At 41.4% G+C, this 12,038-nt stretch overlaps 1 protein-coding gene across 4 annotated transcripts in view; it reads left to right on the plus strand.

Moving 5' to 3' along the window:
* LOC105380086 (cullin-2) overlaps positions 1-12,038 on the plus strand; it is a 38,897-nt gene that overhangs the window by 21,771 nt on the left and 5,088 nt on the right. For all 4 annotated transcript variants that reach the window (XM_048631962.1, XM_048631964.1, XM_048631963.1 and 1 more), the window contains 5 exons: positions 8,764-8,928; positions 9,316-9,416; positions 10,008-10,116; positions 10,868-11,008; positions 11,659-11,758. In XM_048631962.1, coding sequence (XP_048487919.1) covers positions 8,764-8,928; positions 9,316-9,416; positions 10,008-10,116; positions 10,868-11,008; positions 11,659-11,758 — 616 coding nt within the window. The remainder of the gene's footprint in view (positions 1-8,763; positions 8,929-9,315; positions 9,417-10,007; positions 10,117-10,867; positions 11,009-11,658; positions 11,759-12,038) is intronic.

The raw sequence follows: 12,038 nt of genomic DNA on the forward strand, positions 1-12,038 counted from the left end.
AAATACCTTCGGCTTTATCATCTATAATTTTTCGAATGCATTTCAAAAGTATTGCAAACGGAGGGAATGCATAGAAATATTTATATGACCAAGATATTGTAAAAGCGTCGATTGCTGACGCTTCTGGATCTTGATTCCATGACACGAATACATGACATTTAGCATTGGTGCGAGAAGCAAATAAATCAATTTCGGGTTCACCAAATTTCGATAAAATATGAGCGAAAGCTTCATTTGAAAGTTCCCATTCAGTGTCAGGGTTGACACGTCTTGATTCAGCATCAGCGCGGTTTTCCTTGGTATTGACATAGGAAGCAAATAGGAACAGATCTCGCTTCTCACACCACTGCCAAATGTCCCGAGACAAGCTATTTAAATGGGGAAACTGAATCCCTCCCATGCGATTTATATAGCTTATCGCCGTTGTATTGTCAATTCTTAACAGAACAGTACAATTTAACAGTTCTGACGCAAAGCTCTTTAATCCAAGGAAGGCAGCCAAAAGTTCCAAGTAATTGATGTGGTATTCTTGTTCCGAAGCTTTCCAACTACCATGGATCTTTTGATCTTTGCAAACGGCACCCTAGCCGGTTCTACTCGCATCGGAATAAATCTCTAATTTATAATCAGAGTTTCTCATGTGATTTTTGGCAGAAAAAATATTATCAGACCACCATTTTAAATCATCTAAAACTATTGCTGGAATTTTTACTTTAGTTTCATAATTCTGGTAATTTTTAAGCATTAAATATTTTTGTCGTTCTAGTATCTTGGTATAGACCCAACCATATTTTACAGCAGGGCACGCGGCAACTAGAATACCAATCAGTCGCGCGAAATCTCGTATGGAGCAAGATGGTAGCTTCATATATGTTTGGACTAAGGAAAATATATTCCTGCTTTTATCATCGGGTAAAGATAAGGTCAAATCTTGTGTATTAAAAACAAAACCCAGAAAGAAGAATGGCGAAACCTGACCCGCTTTGCGTAAGTTAGCAGCCACTAACCAAACCTATTTTAAGTTATTGATAAAAATGTCTCCTATCAGGGAAAAATATTTAAAAAAATCTAAACCATGGGGTTCTTGAGATATTAGGGTTCAAAAGTAAATTAATTAATATATTTTTTTTCGTTAAATAAGTTTTTGATGAATAGTACACGCACAAACAAGTTTTATAATCTAAATCATGAGATTCCCAATGCATAGTGCATCACAAAATGTATTATATGATTTTATTTCTGCAAATAATATCAAGATTATTTTTGCACATTTCACACTCGGAAACCTGTTTTTTTAAAGAGATCAATTTCAAAAATTATTTCATTCTATTCAAGTTCCCGCTATCCCGAAGTAACATAGAATACTTTTTATCCAGGAATTCCCACGGGAACATTTTTAAAAACTATTTTTAGCTCAAGGGTAACATCTAGTACAGTAGAAAGACTTGATCTTTCGGCACTTATATCTTCGTTCTCCCATGCCTCATAATAATAAAATTAATACCAGGATATACTGTAGTCACGGACTACACATCAGTGTATGTTTCATCAATGGCCGCTCTGGGTCATGGCGCTATAGAGAAATTGCCATTCTCCTTTGCATACCTTTTGGGGTTGTAACACGCTTTTTTCAAAATTTATAACGAAACCTAAACATTGTAATAGTTTTATACTTTCGTTAACATTCTGAGCACACTCAATGTAAGTATTGCCTATACATAGTATATCATCAAGATAATTAACGGACAGGAAGCCCTGGTTTCTCAGATAAGACATAACCTCTTTTATGACTTTAGTGAACACTCGTGGAGCTACCGAAAGACCATAAGGCAAGGCTGTGAACTCGTAAGTATATATAGGTCCCGAATCACTTGGTTGAAATTGGAAACGCAAAAAATGTTTATGTTTTGGGGAGATAGGGAGAAGCAAATAGCTTTCCTTAAGGTCAATCGTTGCTAAATAACCATTCTGTGGTATCAGTTTGGAAGCCGATCGATAATCTTCCATCTTAAAATGAGTTTTTTCAATGAATTTATTTAATGATTTTAAATTTAAAATAAAACGGTTACCACCGTTTGATTTTTCTACCAAAAATATCGATGACAAATATTGATTTTTCTTTGGGTTACACTGTGTAATCGCGCCTAGTTTCAATAAATTATCAATTGCTAATTGCATTTTATTTTTTTCGGTGGCAACACTGAAAGCGCTAACATCGCGATCTCAAAATAAATTGATAATATTCTTATTTAGAAAGTTATTTATAGCAAAATAACATTCTTTCACACCGCAATTACTTAATATTATTAGTGATAGTAGTATTTTACAGTTGTGATAGTGATAAAAAGTGTTAAAAAATATAACCTAAAATTTCAAAAAATAACGATCAAAATTTTGATTATACATTATGTTCATCGTAAATAACATGGAAAATGGATAATAAAATGAGTGATACAGAAGATTCCTCGCAAAATATAAACATAGATAAGTCGCTTTCAATGCGAAATGAACAAAATGTTAACCCCAATAAAACCCTAGTGCAACAAGTTTTCCACAAAGGTCTCTTTAACATTGGCTCTAAGCCTAGAAGCAACTCTTTAACGGATACTAGTGAGCTGGCGAGAATGCGCAACACTGAAAAATCATTAGATTCGCGTTCACTTACTGGCGAACATGATATGCCAACTGCCAGTGACAACAGCTGTGAGTGGCAAACTGTGCCGATACTTAGACAAGATAAGAAACGGAAAAGAGTTTCTAACTCACCGCCATCAGAGTCTCCAAAGGTACAACTGACTAATAGGTTCTCAATACTACCTATGTCAGATGTCCCCATCCAGTCATCTACCGAAAAAAAGGAATACAAACCACCGCCAGTGATCCTCTACGGAATTACAGATATAAACAAACTATCTAACCTTATTCAGACAAGAATCACAAAAGATAACTATGCACTCAGAACCGTAACTAAACAACAGCTACGAGTTACATTCACAGATCTTGAAACCTACAAAGTGTTTATGTCTCTAATGCGTGAACATAAACTGATAGGCCACACATTTACCCCCAAATCTGAAAGGGCCTACAGAATTGTAATCCGAAAACTACACCCATCAACTCCAACAGAGGAAATCAGAGCGGCGATAGAAAAAACTGGAAATACCGTTCGGGGAGAAATCATCAATGCAAGGTTTGGTCAAAACAAGATCCCCACAGGTACGTTCTTTGTTAATTTAGAACCAAGCCCAAATAATGGTTGTGTAAAACAAATTAAATACATTTATAACACCTCAGTAGTTATAGAAGACCCGAGAAAGAAAAGTTCTATAGTCCAATGCAAGCGCTGTCAACAGTATGGACACTCGAAAAACAATTGCTTAAGACCATACCGTTGTGTAAAGTGTGCAAAAAGCCATAATACAATAGATTGCCCTATTAAAGATAAGTACACCCCTGCCACTTGTGCGCTATGTCTTGAAAACCACCCTGCTAACTATAAAGGTTGTTCTGTTTACAAGGAAATTAGAGACCGGAAACACAACAGTAAAAATAGATTCACAAGGAACACTCCCCACCAGAAACCAACTGAGACCACTTCTAGTCCTCAAAGCGAGACCCAGCTGAATACTGAAGATAAAACTCAAAATAAGCCAACATACCGCACCTACTCTGAAGCTACAAAGCAACAGCCATTGCCATCATCAAATGATACTGAACCATCAACACAGAAAGATAACTATCTCCAATCTATAATAATAAAGCAGACTGAAAAAATTGACCAGCTTATCACACAACTTGGGACATTATTAAGCCTAGTGACCATGTTGGTTGGAAAAATTCAACACTAACTTAAGAATAGGAACTTGGAACATAAATGGGCTGACCCCAAACAAATTAGAACTGAAAACATTTATACAACTGCACAAAATGGACATTATACTTATAACTGAATCACATTTGACGGACACCAGCAACTTTATACTGCCTGACTTTAAAATTTACACTGCAAACCACCCAGATGGAACTGCTCATGCAGGTGCTGCCATTCTCATTAAGAGTAGCATCAAGCACTATTTGCTACTTCAATATCAAAAAGCTTTTCTACAGGGTGTTGCGGTAGTGATTGAGGACACAGGGGGTGATTTGGTAGCTGCGTCAGTATACTGCCCACCGAAACATAAAATAACACACAACATGTTTAAGGATTTCTTTGACAGACTAGGAGGAAGATTCCTGGCTGGTGGTGACTGGAATGCTAAGCACACTGTCTGGGGCTCAAGACTCATAACCACAAGAGGAAGACAACTAAAGAACTGCATTGATGACAAAAACTACAGAATACTCACTACACGTGAACCAACTTACTGGCCCACAGATAGAAGTAAAATCCCAGACCTGCTAGACTTCCTAATCTCCAGTGGCATATCAAATTTATATACAAAGACAGAGAGCTGCTATGATGTTGCAGGTGACCACTCCCCTGTGATTGTCACACTTAGCACCTCAGTAATTCAACAAAAAAGACCCGAAAGATTGTCGAGTAATAAAACTGACTGGGAGGCTTTTAGAAAAATCATACAGAATGAAATAAACCTAAAACATAAACTTAAAACCCGAGATGACATTGATGATGCCGTTGTTAAATTCACTAACCTTATACAGGAGGCAGCTTGGAAAACCACACCTACAGTAAAACACTCTTATCAAACTAACCACAACTTCTCCCTGGAAGTAAAAGAGAGAATTCTAGAAAAGAGACGTTTAAGACGAGTATGGCATGTCAGTCGACTTGCATCTGATAAAACAGCACTAAACAAAGCTGCAGCTGAACTGAAAAGATTCTTGGCCAATATAGAAAATGAAACTGTACAAAGCCATCTTGAAGCCCTGTCACCACAATTAAGTGTCCACTCTAAATACTCGTTGTGGAAAGCCACTCAACATCTAAGCCAACCCCAACTAGCTGAACCACCAATTGAGTACAATGACAAATGGGCAAAAACAGATGAGGAAAAGGCAGAAGCATTTGCATCACATCTTAAATCGGTTTTTCAAGAGAATTCCGGTAACAACCAGGAATCTTGGGAAAAAGAAGTGGATGATTACCTTCGGAGTGACTATCAAATGAGTATGCCAATACGAGCTGTATCTCCAAAGGAACTACAGAAAGAAATAAGAAAACTAGAACTGAGAAAGGCTCCTGGCTTTGATTTAATCACTGCTGAGATACTCAGAGAGTTACCACAGAAAGCGGTCATCTACCTAACATACTTAATCAACAGCATCTTCAGACTTTCCTATTTCCCTTCCATCTGGAAAATCTCAGATATTATTATGATCCACAAAGAAGGTAAACCTCCAAACCTAGCTAGCTCTTACCGACCAATCAGCCTCTTGCCAGTAATGTCCAAGCTGTTTGAAGGATTATTTAACAACAGACTTCAGCCCATAATTTCTAAGGGAAACCTCCTACCTAACCACCAGTTTGGGTTCAGAAAAATGCACTCAACAATAGAGCAACTCCACAGGGTATGCAATAAAATCAGAGAGTCATTTGAGAAGAAAGAGTACTGCTCGGCAGTTTTCCTGGATGTTCAGCAGGCCTTTGATAGGGTGTGGCACAAAGGCTTACTCTACAAGCTAAAAATGGTACTACCACATACATACTATTCACTACTGGAATCTTACCTCAGTGAGAGACTATTTCGGGTAAAGTGCAAGGAAGCCCACTCAAAACTTTATGACATAAAAGCTGGTGTTCCCCAAGGCTCTGTGCTTGGCCCCTCCCTGTACAGTCTTTACACAGCAGATATACCTCAGTCCAGAAATGTCACCACAGCCACCTATGCTGACGATACAGCAGCCCTATCTAGCAGCAAGACGCCAGAGCAAGCCTCGAAGCAACTACAAGAATATCTTGGGGAAATGGATAAATGGTTGGAAAAATGGAAGATAAAGGCAAGTGCATCCAAATCAGTGCACATCACATTCACCCTAAGACAAGGTAACTGCCCACCAGTCAAACTAGGAGGAGAGGCACTCAAGCACGTAGATAATGTCAAGTACTTGGGTATGCACCTGGACAGAAAACAGACATGGAAACATCACATTCAGCAAAAGAGGAACGCAATCAACCTGAAGACACGAGAACTAGAATGGCTCATCAACCCAAGATCAAGACTAAGCCTTGAAAATAAATTGTTGGTATACACATCTATTCTCAAGCCACTGTGGACTTATGGCATAGAACTTTGGGGCACTGCAAGCACTTCAAACATACAAGTCATACAAAGGTGTCAAAATGCAATCCTTAGAAAAATAAGCAACGCACCCCTATTCACCAAAACATCTGAAATACATGAATACTTGAAAGTTCCTACCGTGTTGGAGGAGGTTAGATCTCGAACAGCTAGATACAGAACGCGACTGCAGATGCATGTGAACCCACTCGCCGCCCAGCTCACTAACGAACTGAATTGTACCCGACTCAAGAGACACAAAATCCTGTATCTTGACAAAAGGGGACTACTTTAAAACATGGGGAAACAATCAATGGATGACAGACCCGACATGTGACGCTCACAGAAAATACCTGCTTATGGTCTCAGGACCGATCGCAAGTGGCCATTAAATAAGAAAAAAAAAAAAAAAAAAAAATTGCATTTTATTCTTATCAACAGGATTTAAATATGTGTTAACTGAATTTTGAGAAACTTGTTTACAAAATGGTATCTTTATACCTTCTCGAATCCATTCCAATACCACAGAATTGTTTGTAATTCTTAACCAGCAATCATAATAGTGTTGTACGCGGCCTGCGTGTACCTGGACTACTGGAACGGGGCACGAGGCCGGTTGCTGAACGGCATCCTCGCTTGAGGGGCGGGCGGCGCTGGCGGGTGGTATGGGTAAGGCCCGGACTACCGACATGATGGGCCTCCTGGGACCTCCTCGCCCCCCCCTGTTTGTTGGCTGATGGTAACGAGGTGGAGGCCCGGACCAGTTTCCCTGGTTGGGGCGGCCTGATGTAGAAGGCATTGGTTTGTTTTGGTTTGGCACATTCTTCTTTATCTGGAGGCCTTGTTTATGTATGGTACCAGATGCTCGGATCTTTTCGCCCAATGTATTGCCAAACAATGTTTCATCACGTTCGGTATCTTGCACAATAGCCAAAAATGATTTGTCTAGACTAGGATTTATTAGCTTAACCCTGTACTGAGTGAACATGGAATGAAAGTCCGATAGTATGCGGCAACTATCACTCAGGTGCTTCAAAGCTTCAGCTTTATTATCAGTTTTAAGGAGTATATCCATTGCTCTATTTACGGCGGTGACGCCGTGGCCAAGCTGTTGCTGGAAATGCATCAGTTTCTTGTCACGATTACGCACCATGTCCGATAGGACTGTTGGTGACATTTCGGCATTCAATTTTGGTGCTTGCAGCAAACGACAGTTGTCGGGAATAGGGTAATTTTCAAAAAGTTTCTCTTTATTTTCTTTTGACATGCCCTTTTTTAAAAGTGGGTTCCAAAGCATGGCTAAGTTTTCAAGAATTTTAGGTCCGTATTCAGGGGATTCTGCTGTTGAATCGCCCAGGGCTGCCAAGAGTTCGGGGTCAACAATAATTTCGGATGTAGCTTCTTCAACTGGACATTCGACAGTCGAGGGATCTGCCGTGGCCGACGCTGGTGCCACGGTCTCAATCACAGCAGGAGCTGCGGGCTGAATAGCATCTTCTGCGGTAGATGGTCCCGGAAGGGGCTCATAGAAAGCTATTTCAGGAATTGATTCCTCGTAAATATAAGCCTCATTTGTATTAACAACCTCTTCGGGTTCTGAAAATGACAAAATGTTTCGTGTAAATAATGATCATAATAAATTTGCAGTGCAGTGTGGTAATTAGGTATCATCACACAGGTTCTGCAGATTGTAGTCGTTGCAAACGCGCAGTAAGCCCCGACTTTCAATCGTTTAGGTAAGATACAGTTACTAACGCGCAGTTAGTCCCTGACTTTCATGAGGAATTTTTACTAATAAAAGTTTATTTTATTTACATATTTATTAGAAAGTTTAAACGCTTACCTTGAAGCTGTTCATCCTCAGAATCAGACGAAATTATCCGTCTGGAACACGTTCGCTTTGTCTGCTGCTTCTCCTGAAGCCGTTGTATTTTCCTATTATAACGCTCTATTTTTTCTTCAGCAGTACGCTTCGGCATTTTTAAAGTCGACGCGTGCGCACTCTGCCTCGCACGAAAAAGGAATGACGATTGGGTCAGAGATTGATAGGAGTGAAACGACTAGTGACATTTAAAAAATTAAATCGTTAGATCCGTTTCCGTTTGAATTTTTAGTCAAACGGAAATGAGGAAATTGAAGTAAATTGAGTTCTCTAAAAAACGTGCGACTCTCTGCCTGGTAAGCTAAAGGGACTACATGGTAAATAAATAAATTATATCTGAAGAATGAAGCGATGAAATATAATACAGGGCAGATTGCTGCCACAAAGGCCAACGAAACCCGTTCGTTGGCGTTCGTTTGGCCGATCTGTACGCAGCTTAGTCGCAGACGGGCAGTCGAATGGACGTATACACGTAATACATCCACTCGCGGGGGCTCCTTTCGTTGGTCACGTAACAATTGCATTATGTGAAGTAAAAAGCACGAAACCCCAAAAGTTGAACAAGTACAAGCTGTTCAGAACGACGAGCTAAACCATCCTTAATAAGCCAACTGTGACACTATTTTTTGTTTTCCCCCGCAGGAAGAGGCGATGATAAACCGTCTGAAGGCGGCGTGCGGCTACGAGTTCACGAACAAGCTGCACCGCATGTTCACGGACGTGGCCGTCTCCGCCGACCTTAACGCCAAGTTCAGCGCCTACCTCGCCGAGCAGCGGCTCCATAGCGACACCGGGTTCACAGTGCAGGTACACACACACACACACACACACACACACACACACACACACACACACACACACACACCGCGCCGAGCAGCGGCTGCACAGCGACACTGTACAGGTACACACACACACCGTGTATCGACCCCTGTCTATTCCTGAAAAGAAGAAAGGCAGAGGTCGCTATCCACTATAAAACGTGACTTGAAGAAGTCCCATTTGGATTTTGATACCCAGACAACCCAGGATAGAACATCTTGACGCCTAGTAACGAGGAGAGCCGACCCCAAATAATGGGAAGAGGCAAAGAAAAAGAAGATGTCCTCCATCACCCTGTTTCATTCACACCATGACTTACAGAGCCACTTGTATACTGGTCCATTACAGTGTATTGATTGGTTATTTCCCCCTTAGGTGTTGCAGGCGGGCGCGTGGCCGCTGGGCGGGGGTGCGTCCTCGGGGGGGCCCCCGCCGCCCCTCGCCATCCCCGCCACACTCTTCGAACAGTTCTACAGGTAAATTGTCTACTTATTGCAAAACATTTTCTATCTTTTATTATTAGTTTATCGGTAACCGTTTCCAGAAAGATGATAAAAAGATGTACTAAAGAACTCGGTCACATAATGACCATGGCGGGGTCACCAACTTATCCAAGACATATGAAAAGAGTGGACAGAAGATGTGGGCTAAACTGAAGTAATACATATTTATTTGTCGTGCTTATCTTAACCTCATTCAAGTGAATATAATGGTTATACACACTTCGGGATGTGTGAAATTGCACTTTAAAATGACAAAAAATGTTATTAAGAGTAACTAGGCATTTGTCGCGCGATAACGATAATACTAAACATAACCGTGATCGTCTCTTAAAGCTATTGATTCAATCAATTTATGTTTTTACTGGTTAAAATTCTATGATTGATAAATGTATCGTTGAATTGTCAAATTAATATATGGAAGAGATGTCTGATGAATGAGAGATTGCTTTAAGCAATAAGGCCGCCTTTTTGTACTATTTTATTTATAAATTATCATTTTGTAATGTATTCTTTAATGGTGCAAAATAATCTATTCTATTCTATAATGTTTTTGTATATGTCCAGACGCGCGTTCTCCGGACGTCGGCTGGCGTGGCTGCAGCACCTGTGCGCCGGCGAGCTGCGCACCCGCTACACGCCGCGCGCGCACCACGTGCAGGCCACCGTCAACCAGGTATGTATACGAATCCTTACTAATATTATTAAAAATGCGAAAGTAACTGTGCCTGTCTGTCTGTTACTCTTACACGCCAAGACTACTGAACGGATTTGAATGAAATTTGGTATACATATGGTCTAGACCCTGAGAAAGAACGTAGGCTACTTTTTATCCCGGAATTCCTCCGAAACTTTTTAAAGCGAAGCGAAGCTCGCGGGAACATCTAGTAGATATATAAAAAGAAAAATACTTAGAATAGTCTGTAGTTATGAAATTTGAATGCAATTGCATTCATACAAAGATCAGACAAAAATAATGCCAGCGTCTTTTCTTTCTCTTGGCAATAATGTACTTGAAATTTTGTGTTTTACGTATAAATCCCGCTAGATCCTATTGCGCCTGGCTGCCATTGTCCACCGCAAACAATAAAGAGCATTACTGACTTGTATTGACTACACGACGTCTTGGTAGCGTAAAGTGCATGTCACTTCGATATAAGGCTATTCTGTTCCTTACTTTGTCTGTGACAAACAATCTGGTCTTAGGGGTGGTCACAATGGTGAAAGTATTAGCCAATCAGCTAGCCTGCCCTGGAGTGGAGGCTCCTATCGTGCTCCACTGGCTATTTACTTTTTACTTATACAGGGTGTTGCAAAAAGGGTATACCATGGGCATAAAAAAATTTACCTGCACATGTAGGTTTCGGCTTAGTATAGCATTTTTGCAACATTTTGTACATAAAATATGCTATCCTTCTCCCCGGCAGTGCTCAATCCTGCTCGCGTTCGAGAATGTAGACGAGATGCAAGCGCGGGAGCTGCGCGAGCTGCTGGAGCTGGACGCGGAGCAGTGGGCGCGCCAGCTGCGGCCGCTGCTCGACGTGGGGCTCATCACCGCCGAGGGCAACGTGAGTACAGAATGTAGACACCATGCAGCTGCTGGAGCTGGACGCGGAGCAGTGGGCGCGCCAGCTGCGGCCGCTGCTCGACGTGGGGCTCATCACCGCCGAGGGCAACGTGAGTACAGAATGTAGACACCATGCAGCTGCTGGAGCTGGACGCGGAGCAGTGGGCGCGCCAGCTGCGGCCGCTGCTCGACGTGGGGCTCATCACCGCCGAGGGCAACGTGAGTACAGAATGTCCTCTAGTTTCCTCAGAGTTCCTCGAGTGTGAATTGGTGGTTTTTGCGTGTGTTGTGTCATGTGGGATCGGTTCGTGACGATTACACGCAATTTTAACAAAATCCACAACTTTCCTCAAAGTTCCTCAAGCTAGCTATGGCGTTTCTTGCACTTATTTTATCATATTTCGTAGTTTTATAATAATTATTCGTGATTTTCACAAAATCCTCAAGTATCCTCCACATTCCTCTTCCGTCTTTTTAATGTCTAAGTATCCCCAACTTAATTCCGAGTATCTAAGCATCCTATACCTTGTTTCACGGGGAATGACATCTGACAGAACCCTTATTAAATCGAATAAGGGTAGTTTTTTTTATACTTTCCCCGTGAAATGGAATATAAGAGGCGTTAGTAAGCGTTGTCCTCTACATTGGCAGGTGGAGGACGAGGCGGCGGAGGGCACTATCCGGCTGAACCTGCAGTTCTCCAGCAAGCGCACCAAGCTGCGCCTCGCCGCCGCCGCGCCGCCGCAACAAGGTATGTACCACTATTATACAGGGTATTGCAAAAAGGATATACTAAGACGAAACAATGGACAAATAATTGTAAAATTGTACGTCCAATAAAAATATATTATATTCTATTCCTAAATGTGCAGCATGTTATATCTATGTGTGCATGTGCTGTCGGCACCGTACCTAAGGCGGTAGTGAAGCTGCTTCCGAAGCTTGGGGCCGCGGGTTCGAATCCCGCCCAGGGCAATCGAGTCGAGAATGATTTAGGAATCGACTGCTCAAATTGAGCTTTTGACGTAGCT

This window comes from Plutella xylostella, chromosome 30 (assembly GCF_932276165.1).
Source record: "Plutella xylostella chromosome 30, ilPluXylo3.1, whole genome shotgun sequence".
Lineage (NCBI taxonomy): Eukaryota > Metazoa > Arthropoda > Insecta > Lepidoptera > Plutellidae > Plutella > Plutella xylostella.